Source organism: Colias croceus, chromosome Z (assembly GCF_905220415.1).
Source record: "Colias croceus chromosome Z, ilColCroc2.1".
NCBI lineage: Eukaryota > Metazoa > Arthropoda > Insecta > Lepidoptera > Pieridae > Colias > Colias croceus.
This window is the reverse complement of record NC_059568.1, coordinates 8,978,039-9,004,250: the sequence shown is the minus strand read 5'-3', so window position 1 is coordinate 9,004,250 and position 26,212 is coordinate 8,978,039. Positions and strand designations below refer to the sequence as shown.

Below are 26,212 nucleotides of genomic sequence, written 5' to 3'. Positions count from 1 at the left end.
AATAATTTTCATTGTAAACTATTGAATTTTATTTGTAAAGGGCAAGTTTTTATTACTGCTTTCCAATAGGGTAAAACTTTTAAATATCAACTTTTATATACAAAAGGGTTTGAAAGTTTTCACAATGATTATTACTTACGGTGCAATAGTTTGATAGTGAATATTGTTTGTTTTCTTTATAACTGCTTTATTATGGTCTGCTATTCTATCATAATTTCACATTTTATATCATGTTTGTATAATATGACGTGGGCATTTAAAGCGATAGCTATAGTCTGTATAATTATCAAACTCAAACTCAAACATTTATTTATTCAATTAGACTTCTCCGAGAAGCACTTTTGAAACGTCAATACATATTTTTAACATTTACCACCGATTCGGAAAGCAGTATCTATGGAGAAGAATCGGCAAGAAACTCCATAGTTGCTCTTTTAAATCATTTCAGTATTACAATTTAATTTTATAAAATATGTAAGTAACTGACAACTGTACACTGTGTAATACATATATTATCATATCTTCATTTATTAGTACTTGTATTATGGACTAGTTATCATAAATGACATAATTAAGTATTACCAATAAATATTCAAAAATGTAAAGATTAAAAATCTCCCGTTTGCAAGTTCATAGTTCGTACGAGTTGCGTAGAGCGAGCAGAGCGTTTCGTGCGTCGGGTTGCGTGCCGGCGGCGCTGGCGTTCTAGCCGTGATTCTATTGTAGATCTTATCAAAACACGTGTAACTTGTCTCAACTTTTTATGTAAAGCGCTTTACAGACTCGCTACCTTACTTTACTTTAATAGCGACGCCACGCTCGTATTACGCCGATTAAAACCTTAATGCGGCGTAACCGTTGAAGGCTCGATTCGATTTTATATCTGTGATAACAACTTTATTAGATGTCTTGTCATCACACAATTATGTGATAACGCTCCTAAAATAATACGTATTATCTGCAGTGAAAACGTGATCGTTTTATATTTGCATCTCAGCGAAAAATATTGTCGAATGAATGTAGACTGTGAATAAATTAATATTTACATTGCAAGTAATGTAAATAAGAATTCCCGCGCAATTAATTTTAGCATTTTATAGCTTAAATTATCGTCGACTTAACATTTAAACATAAGATGCATTTTCGATAAAAATGGCAAGGCTAAGGGTGAACCTCTTCCACGCTACAATTGTTCCGTACATTTTAAATTTCAATTGATTAATACTCGTTAAATGGTGTTTCATCAAATCAAATGAATAAAGTGAATCAAATATTCACTAAACATGTAGATTGTACATAAAAGTAATGTACGTTATCCATATTATGCTATTTGCATTGAGACAAATGTGTTTTAAATCATCCCTTTAAAATAAAATAAGAAATGTTACAACAACAAATACGTGGATTTTGTTAATTCGATACGTAACCATAAAAGCTAAAGCTTAAATTGTAAGTCTCGCTATAATAACAATAAATTAATACGCGATATTTTAATTACAATAACTGGATTGGAAACATAATCCAACAACCTTCGTCCTTTTTCTCTTTTCATGTGCATAATATATTAATTAAGTTCTCTAACTGATAACTTTCTCATTAATTGTTCTTGTATTGAATATATTTATATGCGATCTTTCCATGATATGTTTATCGGAGTTTAGATCTTATTATATTGTTAGCTGTTGTTTTTTTTTTTGGTTATTTTGTATTGTGTTTGCTTGTAGTACCTATGGTTTAAGATGGGGAGATAGTGGGTGGCGTGCCTTAGATCAACAGGTGGAGTCAGATTGGTGTAAGCTTCTCCAGCTATGCCGTTATATACCTATACAACAATTATCGTCCTTCCTGGTTGACAGCTCAGTTTCAATTTACAAAGACGGTGTATTTTTAGTACAATAAAAGTTACAAATATCGGGATAGCCAACATCCAAGTTTTAGGTAAGTTTATCCCTGAATTGTTTATGAAGAATTCATTAGAACTATACTTGATGAATTTCTTATTTTATTCCTCAAATTTAAAATAAGATTCACTCTTAATAAGATAATAAATAATCTTCATTCACTTTATAGATAGAAAAAGTAATAGGGATTCCTATTTAATTTCTACATGAAGGACGACAATTCTACACGAGTTTACAGACAAATTTTCTTCAACTCACCATGTTTTCCTAAGAATTTTGGATAACAATTGTAAGAAGATTCTAAGAATTTTAGAAACAAGACATTCAATTAGAACCTGTAACACAGAAAGTCTAAGATAAATATGACCTAATAAAGTTCGGGTAACACCTATCAAACAATGAGCCCTATCACTAGCTAGCATCAAAAATGATATGATTGGCAAGTTGTGCACTCAAAACACGTATGGCCATTATGAATAGTGCATTTCAATTTGATCGCGATGATTATTTGTGATCGGCCGCACTTACCTACAATACTTTGCGGTCGATGTAACAACAACTTTGCGGATCAGCCAATTATATCGCTTTGTTGGCTGTATCGCTATTTGAATATTGGAGTTAGCGTATTAGAGGCAAATTCGGAATCGGTTAATGGGTGCCACTCAATGACTGATCATGTATTACGTTATTTTAACAAAACAACGCTTTAATGACGTGATGCTTTGAGTTACCTAATTAGATGTGGGGACGGGAGCTTGATTTAGATTGTGTTGTATTTATTCAATTGTTAGTGTAGACCCGTTTTGAGTATCGATGTCTGAGTGAACTAGATGCTTTCGTGAGTTTCGTATTAGATAAACTGTATAGACTTTTGTTACCGACTTCAGTAAAATTATTATTTATTTATTTAGGTATTAATTTTAAAATGTTTATAGTGAATGTCAGTAATCTAATGGAGTTCTCTTAACGATTCATAAGAATTGGCAGCAGACTAAATATTTTATCGACGCCCATGCATTGATTATAAATTTGTTTATTTTTATTTTACAAGTTTTCGGAACATTAATAGGATATAAACAAACATGAACACATTTTGAAAGACTAGTTGAGTAAGGTTCGATGGAGTAGAAATATGATACCTATCTAATATAGATACATATATTTTGACAAATTATATAGATTCTTATGGAAAGCAAAAGGTCTTTAAAAGTTATAAATTTAAAGACTGTGGAGGTACCTAAATCGCTATCACATATTCAGCACAACATCTAAAATAAATAGGAATTTAAGAATCTCTGAAAGTTGAGATAAATGCATGTATGAACTTTTTTATTTTTACACTCTGCATACACTAAGTATAAGATTTCTTCAGATATTTAATTTGTTACGATAGTCTCTTGATATTTTACAATTTGATGGTCAGAATTTCCAGTATTTTTTAACAAATATACTACACGTATCTACAGTAAATAAGTAAATAAAAACGTTTTGCGCAGGCGATTATCTAAATCGTTAAAAAGGCGTGATCTAATTTATTTCTGCCTGCAATATGTATGTAAATAATACAATCTCATTTCATTAGTTTATTATATTTTTAAAGGCGGCGATGCGCACAAAGCGTTAAGATAAGATTAAACACCAAAATGATAATTATCTTATGTTTAACAATGATAATTCTATGCTTAATACGCTAGCCTTGGTATTCAAACAATACGGAAAATTTCAAAAGGAACATTATTTATATGTTACAGCAGAGAATTATTTAGTTGTAATGAAATAATTGTTTCCGCTGTGGTTATTTATTTGAAATTAAAGCTTTATAGTAATTTTAATAATACGTACAACAGATCTTGAGTAGCAGTTTATTATCTACTTAATTTGGCACTACGGCATGCTACTCGAATTGGGATTGCTAGGCTAGGTACCACACACCAACAGCAAAAGCATTTTAGAAGCAAACAAGATAGCATATGACTGCTATTTTTCCCGTCCAAATAGTTACAAGAAAAACGCAAACGTAGATACAGAAATAACTCCACAAGACCAAAAAAATTGGGCGACGTAAAACAAAGATTCATTTATGATGGTGCGATAAAATATATTAATACTTTATTTAAATGCCGGTCGAGATTTTCAATAATTCATAAATTTGTCTCGAATCAAATTGAACACTTAATTAAAAATAGTACCTACTGAAAGTACAACTCTCACGTTTAAAAACTGAATCAATTGAAAGTTCTTCGCTGATTCGATTCAGAGTAAACATCAAACATAAAATATAAATGGAACTATTTGCATAGAAAAAGCTTTTATCTATACACTCTTGAACTAAACAAGAAGTATTTGCTATCTTCCCTTCAATATAAAATTCTTCCTTTGTAAAGTATATTAAACTTATAAAACTCGGCAATGTTTTCTATTCTTTCGAATAAACAATAAATAATGTTATTCTGCCGGTTCTTTCACTGTTTATGCAAACAGATCCCTTGCAAAGAATGATTATATTCTCACTGAACCGTAGTTAAATATATTATAATGTTGATTTAGTTGCGGGTTAATTATGATATCATTTATTTGTAGTCGGTAATAGAAGTATGTAATAAGCTTTGCTGGTCTGTATTTAATTGCACTGCATTCAATTAGATACCATATCCTTTGATAAACAGAGAATTATGTAGTTTAACATTCTCATATTTTAAACTAGCTGTGCCCGCGACTTCGTCCGCGTGGAATAGCGACTGCATAGTAGTTACTACTTTACATAAAATTATTTAGTAAACACGTACTACCATAAACAATTCATAGAATTGTTAATAGAATTTATTACTAATCTAAGCTAAAAAACTTACGTACTTTCCGGAAATCCGGGGCATTTTCCGGGGATATCCGGAAAATGCCTGTAAAATATCTGGAAAATCCCCCGGAAAATGTGTGAAAATGTCCGGGAAATACCCGGAAAATATCCGGAAAATGCGTGAAAATGTTCGGGAAAAGCGTGGAAAATGCCTGAAAAATCTCCGGAAAATGCCAGGGAAATGTCAGGAAAATGCCTGGGAAATGCCTGGAAAATATCTGGAAAATATCCGGAAAATGCGTGAAATGGTCCGGAAAAGGCGTGGAAAATGCCTGGAAAATCCCCGGAAAATGCGTGAGGAATTGCCCGGAAAATGCCCGGAAAATATCCGGAAAATGCGTGAAAATGTCCGGAAAAAGCGTCGAAAATGCCACTTCAAATTTGCGAAGTAATTAAAGCAGACAACCAAAAAAAGAAAAAGAAAGCTAAAATCTTTCATATTAAATGTACCTATATGGGATATTCATATTTCATATTTTGTACTTAATGTATGGGAGGGTTTAAAGATATTTTTTTTGATATTTCTCGATTTATTTAAAAAAAATGATTACGGCCATTATTAGGTTAAGTACTTTCGATATCAGTTTAAAGTTTTTTGTTATCTGTAATACTTACAAAAAATCGCCTGTGCACACTGAACGATTACACCTTTTACATGAACGCCTTAGCAAATGTTCGCCGTGATTATTTAAATGATCATAATAATTTTTTTTATTAATGACAAAAAAAAAATTTTTTTTTTAATTGACATGAATTAAACACTAAATGACAAAAAAAATTAACTACAGTTTTGGGTTCGGGATCAATTTAATAATTACACCTGCTAATATTTTTTTACATATTTTCATTGTATAAAATCGTAACATAATTTCCTTTATGTATTGTTCTATTAACACATAGATAATATCTTCCCAAGGTACTAAATTTTAATAAAAAAGTTTTTTTTGTTATTTATATCTAAAAAAGAGTATTTATATTAGACAGAAATAAACATAAAATTTTTATAAGTTTTATGGAAGCTGAATGTAATGCAAATGGGCAAATATAAAAGTAAAATTAGGTATTTAAAATAAATAAATGAAACAACTACCAATTACAGATAAACTTCTTTTTCGGTTGAAAATTGCTGGATCATGAGTATAATTCTTTATCCCTTACCTTGGGCAGTCTGGAAGAGATCGCTAGTAAGCGTTAAGACCGCCTTATGTACATACCGTGTTAATCCATTTGGTATGATTGTAAATATTTTACTTGGTGTGGTACGTACCAACCAATTGATAAATAATATGTACTCTGATCCGAGTACGATCTGTACCGCGATAGCCATAACGATAATAAAACAATCAGATGACAGTAAAGCACGATTAAAAATCATACTTGTACAGTAGTTGTGAGTGCAATATTTACGTTTCAAAATAACATTTTTTTTGGTACTAAAACGTAGGTAGATTCTCACGCACGCACGCTGATACGTGGTTGGCTGTCCCTTTTCTCATTCCCGAAAAATATCCTCTAAAATTACCCAAGATTCTTCCAATGATTGTACCATACGTTGGAAATTAACTTTAGTCAACAATTGACCACGCGCCAGGATACTTATTTCTACTACATCCTCATGCAAATCGTTAATTTTTATGAACATTGAATCTGTAAATAAAAAAAATGAAAAGATTACTTTACCTAATTTTATTAAAAAGCTACTAACAAATAAAATTCTATCAAGAACTAAAGTGACCTTCTTTGGGCGTTTAATATAGTCTTGTAAAAGTTATACATAAAAATAAAATTTCATCATTTTCTTATTTTGTCGTAACTTCAATTCTAATTAAAAACATGAGTCTAACTATATAATTAATTAATAAAGTAATAATTAATTATAAAAGCTACAACTTACCTTTTGTGGGAACGCAAGAAGTATTTTTTAAAATGTCACAATTAACTGTTAATAGTGTCTTGTTTGACATCAAATAATAAACATCTACCCTCACTTGTAAAATTTTATTTAGTATATTCACATAAAATATAAGCACCTGAAGTGGACTCTGGGAAGACATGGGTTAAAAAGTTAAATAAATAAGTACAATTAAAAACCCCACCAACATCATATTATTTAATTTTTAATTATAAATTTGCAAGAAGCGTTAAACATGTAAATTGATTTGATTTTAATGAAGTCTCATAGATGGCGCTGTTTCAAATTTGTCTTTATACTACTAAGATTCATTAAACTGTTTCTCAGCCAAAATTACGTAAATGACGTAGTTTTTATAGTGTAAAGCTAGATAATAGCGTGGCTTACCCAAAAACAACATTTAAACATGAGTCTTTAGATTGTACGCTGTGTAATACACGGAATACGTTAGAAAAATAAAGGTTCACAGCTCCTCCCCCGGAGGTGATAGCATGATAATGTGTATATAAAAGCCTCACCCGACCTGTTAGTAATATTCATGCAAAATTTGAAGTCAATCTATGCGGTACTTTTCGAGATTAGCTCGGACAAATATACAGACAAACAGACAAACAGACAAACCGACAAACAGACAAACAGACAAAAATTCTAAAAACTATGTTTTTGGCTTCTATATCGATTATAGATCATGGATTATGTATTCTTTTAAAAAAATATTCAATGTACAGTTTTGACTTTCCTACGATTTTATTATATGTATAGATTAACATTATAAAATCGAGACGTTTATAAAATACTTGTAGATTCATTCGTAACTTAGTTTAGCTTAAAGTTTAAATTAAAATTTTGGTTGTCATTTGTCCATGTTAAATCCTCATTGGGGAAGCAGGACTTAATTTAATGAGCAGTCACACAGAATTAACATTTGAGTGTGGGAACACGGGCTACTTGGTACCGGCCCTACGTACGCCGTATGAAGTGCCGATTGTTGACACTGCAGCGGCCAAGAATTGACGTTCAAACAACACAGCCTTAATTCATACGAAATAGCACTATCTTGTTATCTCTGTTGTTTTAAATTAAAACTATAAAGAAGATAACTTGTGTACATAAGCTTAATAACACGAAAAGCCGGTGTTTGTAATGGGCAAATTGTGAAAGGCGTTAGATAACGGGCGTATCATTGTATTGTGTAATATTGACTTTGCTTCAAGCTTTTTTTTTTTCATTTCACACACGTTTTGTTATTTTCTCTTAATTTCTTAATTGTGTCACTAGGTTTATTTTAACAATACCGGACATTGAAAGTTACTAGCGTTACCTAATGTATTAATGTGTGATGTGTCGTGCCAACTTGATATTGACGGTAATAATATAAAAATTGCCATAGATAAAGGTACATTTCCAGTATTAATAATAATAATTATTTAATATACGCGTAATACATGCGTACATATATATTATAACAATCACTTTATATCCCTCTAAATTGCAAATATACGTCTGGATTAGATGAAAAATCACACTGAATCTAATACGACGTTCCGGTTCAACACATGTACCTAATGCGCTCCACATAATCATATATCTTGAGGATTCCTTCTTGAATACAGTTCATCTAAGTTTGCCATGGAAAAATGCGAGAATTCTGAGAACGAGTGCAACGAAGCATAATATTACGGTACAGTTATAATGGCGTATTCAATAAGTGGACAATTTATATATTTTCAATCCGTTAACGGCATTTTATATCCATTAGATGAGATACCCGGTATTATATTCGAAGCAACCGCGATAGCTCATAGCTACTGGATCTACTTCGTCTCGCGAACGAATACCTTTGAACTTGAGAGCAGGTAATATTCAGAGTTCCATGTTTGATTTCACCATCAGACTTTAGATACATTAATATTGATCGAAGCAGCGCGCGCGATCATTGACCGACGGTGACACTATGGATCTAAATTTTCGAGCACACAGATCCAGCGCATTACTTACCCATTCATGCGACGCTCGCTAAAAGTCTTCATTCGTCCAATTCTTCCAATTAGCCAGAACGACAGAATTTCAGGAGCCGCAACTCGAATCTTTAGAATTCATTAAATATGACTGAGGTAATTGTTAAAACGTTTGTATTCGTGAAAACTGAAAATAGTGAAACGCGATGTCAATCAGATTTTCTGTTTTGGATTTGATTTGGTAGATAGCGTGATGCATATTGAGGTCAATTATTTATATTAGTAAACTTGCAGTAATAAACATTCTCAATATATCATATTAAATTAAACCAATCAGACTGTTTTCTAATTATCATCATAAGTGGATTAATTTTATTATGGAGGAGATTTTTTTTAAACTACCAACGCGTCCATTTTTCGCCCGCTCAATACTTTTTTATATTATGCCTACCTACTTATCATTGTTCCTGTCTTAGTCTTTTCCTTATCTCGCCTAAAAAATCGGATCATCCAGAGTCTGGAATAAGAATATATTTTATCTAATCTATAAGATAACTTCATGTTAAAATTTTTGTGTTCTTGAAGTATAGCAATGAAAATACTAGGTATAGAAAAAGCAACGACTATAAGTGTCTATAATAATTATTATTACTAGACATATACCAGACGTTTAGAATATTGACCATGTTACATTACATTTTGCCAATGGTCTCTTTGGGCTCCGATATAGTGAGGGAACCCTTTTTCTGTCAGACCACTGAAAATAAACAATATTTACTACCGTATAAGTTATTTTTTCGAAAAATAATAAACGAAATAAAAACCCCTTTCATCACATGCCTACGTACAAAATAACTATTTGCGTGCATTTAAAGAAGTATTATTCCCATTATATTTTTCATTCATCTGAATCCAAAGAAAGCAATAAGTTAGCCAATAATCTTGTTACCAAACACCGAAATAAATGTCTATTATATTCAGGCAAGTTTCGTAGATTTAAATAAAAAATGTATTTTCCAACCGTTTATAATTAATATACGTTGTAGAAATATGTAAATATATCGAGCATGAACAATATTAATCTCCACATAAATTAAGTTTCTCAAGCAGCGTGAATTTAATAACACCTCGTTCCAACATATATTTTTTAATTTCATGCGCAAATAAATATTAATTGGCGAATATAATAAATTTTATGAAACAGATGCAAAACGGCGTACACATGGGTGTTTTACTGAGTCAACAATCAACTTTAAAATTACAATCTAAAGGTTGAATTGTACTTGACTACTTGAAACTTTCTCAGTTAATCTTCTTTTTCTTTACATACATATATGGCAAGGCCGAAAGCATAATATATAGTACGGGAGCTAGCAACGTTAAAAAAAAAGTCATTTTAGTATAGTTGGGTTTTTGATATACTGTTTCTCTTGCTATTTCGGTTAGAGTCCGGGCTGTCTGGCTGGCCGCAGTGGTTGCGTTTATTAGTGCGCATCTTATCTGCACAGGAAAATATCCTTAATTTAAAGTCATTTTTTAACGCGTAATTTTTAATCTTTTGCCTTTAGATAGATCCATCAGACATAATTTTTTTATTGCAAGACGTTTCTTTCGTTGTAAAATAGGTGCCATACGCAATTTTTATTTCAAAATAACTAAAATGTCATCGAAATAAGGGAAATTACATCAACATGAGTCCGCTTAAAAGGTAAGTAATAACTTTATTATTTATATTATATTATCCTTTTTTAATACTTATATTGAATAATTAGTAAACTAATATTTTTAATAGATGGTTTCATATTTATTACACTTTTGGGTATAAATATAAATTTGATGATATTTGTATTTTCTAGTGCTTGATTTTACGCGAGTATTATACATTTTGAAATTAAAGACTTGGGAAAATAATACAATGAATAAATCGCGTTTAAAATCCGTTAAAAAGTCTTTAATTTCTTGATGATATTTGGTTTTTATCAAGTTTACATTAACGTCCTATTTGAGGTTCGTTGGGAAAAAGGAGGCGATATGGTAGATTGTTGCAAAAAAACTGTAAATAGTAAAATGAATATTATATATAGGTAGTATAAGTAACATAGTGATTACTTATCCTTCACTGGGACTCATGTTGATGGAATTTCACTTATTTCGATGATATTTTAATTATTTTGAAATAAAAATTGCGTCTGGCACCTATTTAACAACGAAAAAAACGTCTTGCAATAAAAAATGTATGTCTAATGGATCTATCTAAAGGCAAACGATTAAAAATTACGCGTTAAAAAATGACTTTAAATTAAGGATATTTTCCTGTGCAGATAAGATGCGCACTAATAAACGCAACCACTGCGACCAGCCAGACAGCCCGGACTGTAACCGAAATAGCAAGAGGAACAGCATATCAAAGAACCAACTATACTAAAATGCTCACTTGTCAACGTTGCTACCTCCTAGAATAATATAATATTATTCTTTCAACTAACATAAAACTTCCATAAGTTGTTTAGTAGAAAAACTTACAAATCACAACGAAATTAGGTACGTTGTTTTAACACTACCTTAACTAAAAGAAATAAACATGCAACTCAAAATGTACCGACCTATTTTAAATTATCGAGTGTTTATATTTATGACGTCATAAGTTAGGTCATTAGGGCTTATTCACGAAATCGAAAAATGAATCACAGCGTAACAAATGTTATTAACGTTATCTTTACGAGCAATGAAATTCTATTGTTTAAAACAAACTTCTGTTTGTACAGCCGATAGCAGTAAGCAGGCCGCCTAGGAATCTAATTAGTATTTGTATTTATACTGCTCTAGCTTCACCTCTGTAATTTCAATTACAATTTTTGCTACTTTCAAGTTTCAAACATGAGTATTGAACGATTGAAATGAAACCATATGTCCATAAGGTAAACCTTCTCCACTTCAAAGAGCCTTTCTAATTATATATCATTTTCAATGTCATATTTTTATTTATAAATGGAGTGGGTAGGTACCCACACAAAATTAGTTAATTGATTTATGAAATCAATATTTGTCCTCAATATATTTTTTGATAGCTTTGTGTTCTTTTTTGATGACGATGACGTAGGTTAAAAAAGAATTGCTTTTTTGAAAGATTTTAATATTTTGGAAATTACACTCGAGCGCGAAATCAATTTCAATTATTCACTTGTTGAATCCAAATTATGAGTTTTTTTTTAATATGTATTGTCAAGAAGTGTTTTCAAATTCAAATTTAAAATATACGAGCATACAGTGAAAGTGGCGGAAAATATTGCCGCATTTTCAATACAAATGTCATCAAATTGTAAGATTGCCGGAGATCCAACTTCATTTCGTATCCTGCAGTCCCATCTTGTTATTTATTACTTTCAGAGGTTTCAACGTCTATCGTGCACTGAACAGGATTTAATAATAATAATATATCGACCTATGATCTATATTAAACAGTTTTTAAGGTCATCCGGACCTAGTTTGATATGACAAGATGATACCTACAATCTCAAGAAAATTACGTAGCTATGATTTATATTCTAGAAGTTATTATAGAGGTTCATACAAATTTTATTAGGTTATTTGGATTATCTCTTAATATTTTTGGTATATGGAAATAAAAAACAGTTTAATATGACCATGACCGTAAAGACATAAGCATCTAAAACAGACATCCCCTTAAAACTACAAATGAGTTAGTAGAAACACAAGCAAGCTAACTATTATATTCTAACTATTATATCTAATACTATGATTCTGTCTAAGAGCGAACGCCAGTAAGTAGATACATAAATAAAAACAACTCTCAAGGGGCTCTGTGATCTCAACAAGGATTTGTTTAGTTTTCCAAGAAATTTATATTATTACAATTAAACCGTTTATAGCTCATAGACATTGTATAATGTTATTTATTACGAATTTCTTTAACATTACAAGCTAAAATGTGTAGCAATGTATTATTGCTAAACGAATGAACCTTAATTCAAATGAAGACTTATGCATACACGTTTAAATCGAGAGAACGTTTTCAGGCAAAGTTTTCTGAGTATCATAAGTCGCAAATAACAAAACTTAAATTGCATATGAATAGGATTTCCATCTCAATCTAAGACTAAACGCTGCGTCAAACGTAAACGCTAAACTCGTGTCAACTCAATATCTATGTACTACTAACTACATCTTCAGGTGGACACTTTTTAAGTTCAACTATCTAATGTAGGTACTAACTATCTAATATAGTTTTTCTTTTCCCATGGAATTGCATGATTCTGTAGCAGAATTATGCCTAACTGCTTTCTCGGGAGACGCAGTAGTGACATTTTGAAACGCATTTTATTTATTCTTTGGCATGTCTCGATCTTTCTACACCACGTTCTAGAAAAGTAAGTCTATAGATACAAATATTAGACATTGGTTACTAAAAATTCAAAAACATCTCAACGCGTATAGATATGAATAATTGAATTATTCAATCGCATTACGCATGCGTTCGGAAGACTTAATGTAGGTGCTCTAATGCCCGGTTCCTATATTTGAAAAACGATCCGTTTTAGTTACGAATAGTAGTATAATTAACCAAGCGTAAGCGAAAATCGTTCCTATAAAAAACGTCTCGTCAAGCAACTTACCGACGGCTTCCTACTGACGGATGGGAGGGTTACTATTAACGAACGGTAAGCATATTGTATGGAGAAGACAGTTTATCGCGTTCCTATAAATATTTTTAATGTCATTATGCTGTCAAAGTTACTATTCGTATAGCATTTTGTTTACCCGTCGATTTCGGGCGGTTAAATTCTTACTATTTCATTGTTTCAGCTTCAATATCGAAATGTGGAGTTCAGATAGTGATAGAGAAGTGTTTAATATTATATCGAATTTCGGAAGAAGATAGTGGGCGTGAAAGAGTATATATTATAGAGAAGGAGTGGATTTTTTTGCGACCCTGGATTCTCACGAATTTCAATTGAGATTTCGACTTGATAAAGAATCTGTTGAACAATTACTTCTTGAAATTTATCCAGACGTACGAATAAAAGGAGCCAGGTTAGTTTAATGGAGGCATTAATATTATACCAAACACGTCTAACCTTATTACATACCTAATTTATGTTGTCATTTCAGGAATCATGGGGTATCTCCATAACATCAATTACTGTTGATGCTGAGGTTCTATGCTTTAGGCACAATATCGATATCAGTGGCAGACCCTTGGTCACGGCATCACGCGTGAACGGGTGGACCGATTTCGATAATTATTTTTTTATAATGTTCCTTGAAGTACGAGGATGGTTATTATGGAAAGAAAACATAAACATGTACCAAGGGCGAAGCCGGGGCGGACCACTAGTATATATATGTGTCTATGTTTGCAATGTAGAAATCAATTTTTTAAACATTGTATTGTAAGTAATAAAAAATAAATAAAAGTACATAATAAAATGGAATAAAAGTTTTATTTCTTTATAACTATGTTTAATTTTACATAGTAATATGTAACTACATAATATATGCCAAAGAACTGTCCTGTGATTCTTACGCGACAACCCTCCATTGATTATCATCTTCTATATTATATTCCTTAACGCTGTAATAGGCTCTCTGAACTAAATACATTTTTTACATAAGATTTACATTTAGCACTAACAAATTCTTTTTCTACCGTGTGTCTAGATATATTGCTTAATAATATACAAAAATTAATTAGTTAATGTGTGTTCAGTATTTCAAGGGCGAAGCCGGGGCGGACCACTAGTATATTTATATGTATGTCTATGTTTGCAATGTAGAAATCAATTTTTTAAACATTGTATTGTAAATAATAAAAAATAAATAAAAGTACATAATAAAATGGAATAAAAGTTTTATTTCTTTATTACAGTTTAATTTTACATAGTAATATGTAACTACATAATATATGCCAAAGAACTGTCCTGTGATTCTTACACGACAACCCTCCATCGATTATCATCTTCTATATTATATTCCTTAACGCTGTAATAGGCTCTCTGAACTAAATACATTTTTTACATAAGATTTACATTTAGCACTACCTAACAAATTCTTTTTCTACCGTATGTCTAGATATATTGCTTAATAATATACAAAAATTAATTAGTTATTGTGTGTTCAGTATTTCAATTATTGTGTGTTCAGTATTTCAATTATTTCTTCATAATATTTGTCCATCATCCTTATTATGTTTGAATTTTTTGGCTGAAAATAAAAAGTTTTCCTGGTAGGTATTTGACCAATTTTTGCATTAAATGTGTTGGTCAACGAAGTCCAACATTCATCCTTTAATTTATTCGTAGAAGCATTAGTCTCCTTACTGGTTAGGTATAATAATTGAGCAATCTCGTCTTTACTCATAGCCTTCTTCGATTTCTGTAACAGAAATATATGTTTGACTTTAAAAGTGTCCGAAGCAAAAAGTAAGCGGCAGACGATTTTAAAGAAGAAATATAAAGGCGTACTTACCGGCGTAATATCCATTTTTAATAAATATATAAACAGTGGTCGTTGTATTGTTATTCTTTAATTATAAAACTTGACAATGAATCATCAATCAACAATGAATGACAATAATTTGACAACTGACAAGCAAGGCACGCGTGCGCGAGAAAAACGTTCCGTTTTTGCTTTCTGTGTAACGCATTAGGTTGTTTAGTAGGAAAATTATCACGCAGATGTCTACAAATATATAGTTCTTTAGTATTAGTTCTTTATTAATAAGAAACTTTATTCTTAAAGTTTATAATTCGGCTGTATATTTAACTTATTTTGTCCTGAATTTTGTGTTATTTTAATTTCAATTTGGCTTATAACGAAACGCACATCTGTGAGTGAAGAGGGCTCGGTATTTTTATGACCAACGGATGTCCGTCGATAGCACGTCAAGAAATAAAATTGTGGAACGGTAATAACGACTCGTAGTTAGTTCTAGAAAAACGGATAGTAGCTTTGATACTATGACGATCCGTTGAATATAGGAACCGGGCATAATTCCACTAAACAATTTCACTATTTTCTTACGTCAATACTTTTAATATAAGAGCCAGCGCTGGAATGATGAGATCTTTTTGACTTTTTAAGTTTTCACACTCCAAATGTGCAAGCGAAAGTTCCACTTTGTTAGTTCTTTTATAATTTCTTCTGTGAATGAATTCATGAAAGAATTTTATTACGTCTGATCTAAGTCTGTATTTAAATTAAAATTAAATATAATAATTTGAAAGAACCTTTTTTTTAATGTCGATAGGGAAGAGCTTGACCACAATCTCGCCTGATGTTAAGCTGAGATGTGGTCTAAGATGGTACGCGCTTCCCTAGAAGGTACCTGTTCACTCTACGCTTGAAGACCCTATTTATTCCTAGTCAATATGACTTACCTACTTACCTACAAAGACAAATAGAGAAAAGAATAGAGGTAAGAATACAATTTTAATCCTAGCCAAAAACAATAAATGTATTCAAGCCGATATGGCTTGAAATAGAAAATTGATAAAGGTATTCGAACGTATAAGAAGCACACGATATTTGTTTCTAAATGAGTTTCATCATTCAATAAATGACTATAAGTAGGTAGTAAACACCTACGAACTTTAATATAACGTGCGCACTCTTTCATAGGTTTTATCAAACACGTTTTGTAAAAAAGAGTTTCCGCTTTTAATATCGTAAATGGAGTCCTAACATATGCCATAAACGTAAGATTAGTGACCTAATGAGAATTTCAACGTGCAAAATCCGTATAATCTGCCATCAAATGCTTGATATGCTTGCTAATAAACGTTAACGTTTTTTATATTTATTTATGTACAATCCCTCAAAAAGTTACGCTAATAATTATAAAAATACTAGTGTATTATAATAATATTATGGAGATATTAAGGAATCATTCAAGATGCGAACTGGATTACAACTTCGACTCTTTTAGCTAAGCTACTTTGGCTCTTATGGTGAAAATACGTAAAGATAACAATCGCTTGTTATTCCTAACTCAGCCTCCAAATCGAAATAATAGTTAGGTACTTCCAAGTGAAGCAATATCTTGACAGACCTACCTATAGATTCTTGATTTAACTCAAGAATGAGTGGTAAATGTTATAAATATTATGTAATGACGATTCAAAAGTGTTTCTAGAAGAAGTCTAATTGAATAAATAAAAGTTTGAGTTTGATATTAAATAATTGAAACAAGAAACTCTGCACATGCCAGTACAAATCAACCTCATTTTTTAATGCCTACAGATGTTAGGGAGCTATATATACGTATATAAATACGGTGGTAAAACAACACCCTTCTCAAATCAAACTTCCATAGTAAATCGCTCCACTCAAAATAATATTTTAGTAAAAAACAATAGTTCATTAGCAAAGATTTTATATCCGTGACGCAACACGTGCGTTTCCATTAACGCGGTTAATTAAAATTGTAAGTAAAATAAAGTATTAGCTTAGATTAATTTATGCTTATCAATCTCAGTATTTAATACCGTTCTTGTACGATTAATTCTCTCAGTTAACCCGTTACTGATAAGGTTCTTATGTTTTATTGGAAGTAATGGAAATACAATTGTATTTATTTTAATACAAGTTGCGTTTTAATAGATTCTATTGAAAATATTGAAATGTTGGATTTAGTTAATGAATGCGTTGTAATATTATAGTGAGCTAACTACTGTTCTTCGTTGGTTGGTAAAAATCATATTTTAATCCAATATAAATATTTTAGTCCATTCTCGAATCTTTGACCTTCACATGGAAATTTCTATAAGTGACTCATTGTTCTTCGAAATATTAGTTAAAAATATTAAATACTATTACAATTAAATAAAAAACATTGTATTTCATGTACTTATAAAATTAATAACAGAAAATCTATAAAAAATGTTTAATTGATTTAGTTCTTAACTTCTTAGTATGTATTGCTCATTTGTGCGTAACAAGTTATTTTTACCGACAGCAGTAGTTTTTATCGATTTCAATTAAATTAAGACTGTTATAATTTATTCATTATTTTTGTTCTAAATACATTTCTACACACGTACTTACCTACTAATTTAAAAATATAATCTTGAATTAAATATTAAATTTATTCAAAATGTAATTCTTCGTTTCCTATTATTTTTCATTTAATCAGTTTAAAAAAAATATTAAAATCACGTCATTATTTTTACGCATAGGTCTGATAGTCTGATTACACTATTTAATTATTTATGATTAATATCGTTTATAATATAAGTATAAAAAATTCATAGAATTTGCTTACAACTATGGTCTGGTTCAATCCAGATAGATTTGGGTTACTCACTGCTTTTGTCTGGTAATCACTAACCCAGTTAATTAAAATTTAATATCAAACTATTAAAAAAAAATTAAATATAATTTGGTAGCAGACCCTGACCTATGACTTTATTTTCGAATAAATTTTAATTTCAAATCACAATTATTATTTACGATTAACTATTAGAAGTAATCCAAAAAATGTCTACACACACCTAATCAGAATTCCGTATGGATTTTCTTTTTTCAACACCAAATATGTATTAACATACAATTCTTACCAATATTTATATAATACAATGACGTTTTTACATGACATTATAAAACGCGAACAATTAAGTGATTTAAATGTAAATTAATTATTGCAAACAACATTCAATATTAATTAATAATTAATTTATCATGAAATCCGAATAGATTTGCGTCGTGCGTGATGAAATGATACAAAATATTTACATTTGTCTCAGTGCGTTCGGTTCGTACAACCCGGGACCTTAGCCGATGACGTTATCTTTCAAATTATACTTTTATACTAATATTATAAAGCTGAAGAGTTTAGTTGTTTGAACGCGCTTATCTCGGGAACTACTGGTCCGATTTGAAAAATTGTTTCGGTGTTAGATAGCTCATTTATCGAGGAAGGCTATAGACAACAAATATCATCACGCTACGACCAACAGGAGTGGAGCCACGGGGGTGAAACCGCGCGGAGCAGCTAGTGTAATAATATAGGTATATTTCCATAATTAAATTCAAATTAAGCAAGTTTTCCTTACTTTGGGTAGTAATATTTTTAAGGAAAAACTTATATACTTATAAACGCATATATCACACTCCAGCCGAGTATCAAATTTACTATTACGGATTACATTCTGTTACACGAAACATTAGTAAGGGACCACACAACCTTGTGCACCTGTTCAAATAAACTCAAACGATTAACAGCGCCTACTGAACTTACGAATTTATATACAATAATGCATAATGCATATCGATTAATTACCGGCTTGCATTCAATAATGTAATGATTTTTTTGACGGGTAATCAGTCAATAATATCCGAAAATAGCTAGAATAATAATTGTTAAATGCTCAAATATGTATGTAATATCAAATTAGAGTTCAATATTATTAAATTTATGCATTATTTAATAATGTCTTCATATTATATTTTTGCATTCATTCTGAACCTATTCGCATCATTCCATAACGCTCAAACCCGCACTTCCAACAGCATGGTAATAAAAAATGTTCACCACTAAAAAGTTTGTTGTATTATTGATACATTTCCGCCATTTTGAATGCCAGTTATAATTATGCAATTAATTTATTTAATTGGCGCGACGACATTATCTTGTGTAATCATTTTAATATACTAGCATAGTTCGATGCATCAGACATCAGTACACAAAACAAATGCATTTAACGGGTACCTTCATAAATTGAACGCCCTAAAATTAAGTGTAACAAAAGCACATTGTTCGCTACAATTAGCAATACAATCAGCATAGATAAGTAAGCGTTCGATGTACTTGCGAGTTGCGTACCTACTAAGGATTCGCTCACACTGCTTTAAATTTTTACGTGCCTTTTACTAGGTATTGAAAGAAATTTCCTAAATCATAAATGCAACTATGTACTATTGCATTATTCAAATACATGTCTATAAAAGAACCGTTGCAATCTGACATCAATAAAAAGGTACTAATATTTGATTAAATTCTTACGATTTGATAATTATTAATTTCTCATAAGCGGCAAGCTTCACAAAATGCAGTAGTTGATAAAAATAGAGATCACAAGTCAATACTCTGTTAAAACAATTCGAAGGAAGTTTCAAAGAATCGTTAGCCCCAGTTCTTAAATGTTGATTCAATGCAGAGGGCCGATTCTAAACAAATAAACGTTCAAACACAAAGATGTGTCTTTGTCACACCTGGCCGTAGCCAGGTATGCGTAAAAGTGACAGCAAATATGTGTAAGGCAAGCAGCATTCTTCAAGTTTTTTTAATACTGTTTGAATTGATATTTGAATAGTATAAAAACGTGGCATACTTATTTAAAAACGACGGAATTATTCTAAAATTATTATCTACCAATTTATATTGCATTTCGTTACTTTTTTTTAAATAGAAATGTTAAATGATAATTATAAACATCGGATAGATTTAAATTGGCTTTATTTTATTTGTGCCAGTATAAACGAATCTTTATTAAAAGTTTTTAGAACAATGGAATACATTTTTAATAATTATCGTTAAAAGGAAATTGCCTACCTATTTCTACTTATTTTACATGCGTTATTATCCTACTTTGCAAATGCATACAATACAAATATGCAATAGACACACACTTGTGTTGTCAATTATCATAAATGTTTCATAGAAAATATTACAATACCTACCTATGTAATACCTATTAAAAAAGCTCGTACCTACCTTCCTATCTATAGAAATCATATTATGTTAATTTTTAATTAAAAAATTTAAAATATAACGTTTCAAATACTTGAAGTTGTAATTTATAATAAATAAAATTTACTAAATTAAAATTTGTATAAGAAAAAATAATTCTTATTAGTTTTTTTTTTCCTTTGAACAGAACGTCGACTCATTTGGTTTCTGTCTCTTGCTTTTATCTCTGTGCCGAAGAGGAATTCATATATCCCGAGATTAAATAAAACTTAATTTATTTACCTATTTAATATAAATATAATTGTTTTATTTGTAAGAAGTTTTAAGATAATGTACACCAAGCAACACCTATAATTACAAACATATATAAAAGTAGTTTACTATACCTCAAAAAAAAGTAAAACCAATCAATTGCCTAAACTACCAGTCCATTTTGGACCGAACAGTACCTATTAAACAAACATGCCAGTAATTAGTTACAAATTTTCTCTAGATATCCTTTTATTGGTCATAATTAAACATCAATTGTTTCATATAAGGTAAAAATATTGGAAGTAATAAACAAAACTAATAATTAATCAATCTGTAATAAAGAATACGATAATTGCTTACATGTATTTACATATAATTAAGACAATTTTAAATATAACTTAAAAAAATAACGTAATTGGTTCGAAAAAGGAAATCTATAAAAAATGTAGTGGAAATAAAAATGTGCTCTTTAACATAAAGTAGCGCAACAAAGTTGAGACCCGCGGAGCTGCGAATGCCGCTCTTGTTATGGATGCGGTTAACCTAATACGGCCCGCCTGTTTTTATACGGAAACTGACAAATTACACGCGTTTGGGGACACAAGTATAAAATTATTAGATTCGTACAATTTTATTTCTTACTTTTATTTGTACCGTTTTCTTCTGGTAGTTATCGTCCCGGGGTATAATATTATTTAGGAAATATTATAATATAACATAATACATATTACGAGTTTTATTTTTATTTTATATCCAAATATTTCTTTTATTTTTAGTCAGATTAAAGTATTTATCTGAAATGCTAAAATTATCGCTTCAGACGAAACTGAATGAAGTAAACATTGCGTAGACTATTAACTCGCTACTGAAAACAGCAGCGCCTCCATAAAAATACGAGCGAACTTCATTTAACAGTTCCTTGACACTCAGGCCGAGACGATCCCTAGTCTTGCAACAGCTGAACTCTTCGGCACGATTTTATAACCGAAATTGGACTGTATTTCTTGTGACATAAGAACCAATATGCGATAAAGTTGTTATACAATAAATATGCAAACTGAAGTAGCAGTTGCAACAATTAAACTAAGTTAACAAGTTATTACTTGCAACTTAATTTGTATTATTACGTTTACACGCGAACGAAAATAACAGATGATTGTTTTATTAATTATAAATAAATATAACGGGAACAATACATTGTTACGGTTACGAAAGCAAATTATTTATTGCAAAAAAGCAATACATGCGTAATTATAAACTAATATCATAATTACTGATCTTTTGCGTAACTATTTTAAATAATTTCCAACCGATATAAATAAAAGCGGGAAAGACAAACGTGCGGGGGCAACGAAAAAAAATTAAAAATTGGAAGCGAACAAGAAAAATCGGAAAAGTTTTCAGGGGTGTGTCGCGGCGGGGCGGAGCGAAAACGGCGGGAAAAAGTTGAGTTGGAAAGCGGCACTCACCCTCTCTTCCTCGCGGATCATCTCTGCGATGCCGGGGCGGATGTCGGCGTCGTCGCCGTGGATGGGCAGCGGCACGGTGACGTCGGGCGGCGGCAGCAGGTCGGCCGGCGTGGCGGGCGAGGCGCGCGGGCTGCGCTCGCCGTCCGAGCCGCGCCGCCGCACCTTGGGCGCCGGCGCCGGGCCGTCCTCCTCCGAGCCGCGCTTTGGCGGGCCCGGCTCCTCGCGGCTCTCGCGCCCCTCGCGCCCGCTCTCCGCGCGCAGCACGGCCTGCTCGCCGTTCACGTCCGTCAGCCCGCGCACCTTCAGCGTCTCGGCCACCTTCAGCAGCCCCGTGATCTGCGCCTGCGACACGTTGATCTCGCCGCGGTACATGAACTCGACCACAGCCTTCAGGTCGCTGTACATTATGTCCCGCAGGATCACGATCGGGTGCTCGCTCGGGTTGTCCATGAACAGGCTCTGGAAGTACGGGCTGCACGCCGACAGCACCACCTTGTGAGCCTTGAGCTTCCTCCCGTCGCAGGCGAGCGTGACGTCCACGAGGGTCTCCGTTTGGAACAGCTGGTCGAAACAACTCGTCAAGTTCGATTGGTAATTGTTCCAGCGCAGGCAGAACTGTTGGGGCGAGCCGGGTGGGTCCCGTGTGTCCATAGCCACGGGTTCTTCCTCGGCCGGCATCGCTTCAGTTGTAACAGACTCGCATCTGCAACGGAACGCGAACGATAAGAACGTGCACTACGCAAGCGGCACCGACGACGGCTCGCGAAGCACTGAGCGGCGCGTGTTTGCGGGACGCGCGGGCGGGGGGCGGGGGCGGGGCGGCCGGCAAGCGAATGGCCGCCGCGTGCCGCCTCTCGCCACGCCCCCGCGCCCCGCTCGCCTGCCCCGCGAGCGCCCGCATCGATCGCGAGGCGCCCGCGCAACACGACCGCCGCATCAGCCGCGATCGCTGCGACCGCCGTGACCGCCGCGACCGCCGCATGACCGCCGCAAGACCGCGTTATGCTTTCACCAATTACATATTTTTATTATTTCATCTACACTTACCATACGTCTATTCTAGCGCTTGAAAATATTAAAAAATATACCAATTGTAAACTACATATTGCACCACTTCTATATCATAATTTAAATAGCGTTCACGCTCATTTACCATGAATTGTACCTTTACATTTTTTAATAGAAAAATTGAGGTAGGTAATGGGATAATAATAATTCTGATTGTAACAATGCAAATTAAACTCATTATTAGCATTAATACGAAAAGTAGGTAGGTTCAACCTAGTCGATATGCTTGAATATTCTCTTCTACCTATTTAGTATCTAGGTATTTTCGAAAAAATATGCTGACTTTCCAGCGTTACAAATTACTTATTTAAACTAAACTTATTTCTAAGTTATCGACCTACCTATAAATTATACCTAGGTAATTCAAAATCTATTTAGAGATTTATTTTATATTGGGTATTCAGTTTATTAGGAAAAAGTAGGTAGGTAGGTATGATTTTCATTTTTCTTCACAGGGAATTTTTATTTCAAAACTTTTATATTACTTTGTAAGTAGGTAAGTATTATTTGGGTAGATTATTTCTAAGTATTTTCAGACAAATAAGTTATTAATTATCAAGATACAGATAATTTTTTTTTTCACAAAGTTATAAAAAAAAACTTTAAAAACTTTTGAATTCTTGTTAATGCTAACAGAGTAGATAACAATATTAGTCAAAAGTAATCATTTAAAGATATAGCTGATTCAAAACAATCAAAAAGGCCTTTATTTATTTATTTATAATACCTACCTACCTAGATACTTAGGTATATTTAGTAAAGACTCATCTATTGTCATGAGTGTACCTAATGTTAGATACCTAATATTATTTTTTGTGTTTTTACTGAAAAGGTTTTTATCTACAATTTCTATAATTATGATATATTTCACAGACAGACGACAGTTTTTGTTTTCATTTGGTATAAATTTCTAGAAAGCAAAGCATAGCGTACATAGGTCTCACAGAATGTTTAGTCATTTATTCGTGATAAAAGGTAGTTCTTTGTATTATTTATTACCTGGCTAATTGAATTTAATTGGTAGCTGTTTTAAAGAATTCTTTTAAACTTATTCTTATTCTTATTCTTTGCCAACATATTTGCACAGATCGTCTACACTTAATTACGTTTAGGTATGTTTAGATTTATGTCAATTAGTGTTACATTAGGTATAATAAACTAGTGGTCCGCCCCGGCTTCGTCCGTGGTAGATATTTCACAACAAAAAGTAGCCTATGTCTTTTCTCGGGTATCAAAATATATCCATACCAAATTTCATGCAAATTAGCTCTCAGTAGCTCTGAGAAAAATAAAATTTCGAGGAAATTTTCTTACTAAGTTTTCTTAATAGGGAAATATTGTCTGGATATTGTCTGTCTTTCATACTTGAGCACAGAATAATAACCAACTTGAGTTTACAAGTTGTACTGAGTGAATGCACAGATAAAATATATTTAGTAGGTACACTATATTGTAACTTTTCCAAGTGAGGGTATTTGCAAACTTTCGTTGTAGATTGATAAAGAAAATAAAACGAAGGTAGAAAGATTTTATTAGAAATGTTGCTTGACGTCAGATATTAAACGTATTGATTTTAGTGTAACAACATAATATTTTAGTCTTAGTTGGCGTAGGTAATTAACTACCCACGTTGAAAATAGATAGGTAGATATTAATATCACGAAAATTACCTAGGTACCTACTATTTGCGTAAACGAAGTATTAATTTCAAGTATCACTGAGTAGGATGATTCTTAAATCACAAGAAGTGCTGTAGGAAGATATATAGATATTTATTAATCCGATTGAGGAAGAAAATATTGATTTGGTGCCTCAACTACCACGTCGACTCGTTTATACTAATATTATAAAGCTGAAGAGTTTGTTTGTTTGTTTGAACGCGCTAATATCGGGAACTACTGGTCCGATTTGAAAAATTATTTCGGTTTTAGAAAGCCCATTTATCGAGGAAGCCTAGGTATACCTATACCTATATCATTACGCTTAGACCAACAGGAGCGGAGCAAGGCGGGTGAAACCGCGGGGAACAGCTAGTTTTAAATAACACGCTTCTATTACCTTCACCTGTAGGTATGTATATGTTACAGGAAATGTATGTAATCCGTCATTGTATACAATTCCTAGGAAATGTATACAATTCCTAAAATCGTACAGAAATGTGAGAAATAAATTATTTTATACACATTTCCTAGGAAATCTATACATTTCCTAAATAGCTATCGGAAATGTAAAACATTTAACATATTGCTATGTCGCAGGCAAGGGTTGGACTAAAGCAAAGGGGGCGCAGGACTTAAAAAATTTTTGATGGAGTTAGTGTCATTATAACACCTATTTATTATTGTTTTATCGTAAAGATTACCTACGCTTATATAAGCATGTTTTATAGGAACAACTTTTCTCTAAAATCAAAAATAGCCGAGATATTCGCCCTCAAAGTTAGGTTAGGTTTAGGTTAGGTTAGCCGTTAGGTTAGGTTAGGTTAGGTTTTTTAAAAAAAAACTACACAGAAATAGGAGCCCCGCGAAGCGGGGCTCCGTCGACGAAGATCGAACGATCGAAGATAATAATATGGACATAATATTATTACAATTTTACGGTATGACTGTTACCCGATTGAATCAATAAGAGCTATAATAAAAAAAAATAACAACGTGTTTTATTACAGAAAGCATTTACTTTACACATTTCCTAATACGATATAGGAATTGTATACAATCTTTTCTATCAATACATTCTTTTAATACATCTTTTCGTCCAAGATCCCGCAGTGCCTGAAGACAAAAGTCTTCGAGCAGTGTGTGTTGCCAGTGTCGACCTACGGATCTGAGACGTGGTCCCTAACCGCAAGCATTGTGCACAAGCTCCGCGTCGCTCAACGAGCTATGGAAAGGGCTATGCTCGGGGTTTCATTGCGTGATCGAATCAGAAATGAGGAGATCCGCAAAAGAACTAAAGTCACCGACATAGCCCACCGGATTAGCAAGTTGAAGTGGAGCTGGGCTGGGCACATAGCCCGTAGAACCGATGGCCGTTGGGGCAGAAAGGTTCTTGAATGGAGACCACGTACAGGACGACGCAGCGTAGGACG

The 26,212-nt window shown here is 32.5% G+C and overlaps 1 protein-coding gene across 2 annotated transcripts in view; it reads right to left on the bottom strand.

The window, feature by feature from the left end:
- Positions 1–22,820, bottom strand: part of LOC123705510 (protein bric-a-brac 1-like) — a 199,041-nt gene extending 176,221 nt beyond the window's left edge. For both annotated transcript variants that reach the window (XM_045654308.1, XM_045654309.1), the window contains exon 1: positions 22,054–22,820. In XM_045654308.1, the coding sequence (XP_045510264.1) occupies positions 22,054–22,731 (678 nt within the window). In that variant the 5' untranslated portion in view covers positions 22,732–22,820. The remainder of the gene's footprint in view (positions 1–22,053) is intronic.
- Positions 22,821–26,212: the final 3,392 nt, after the last annotated feature.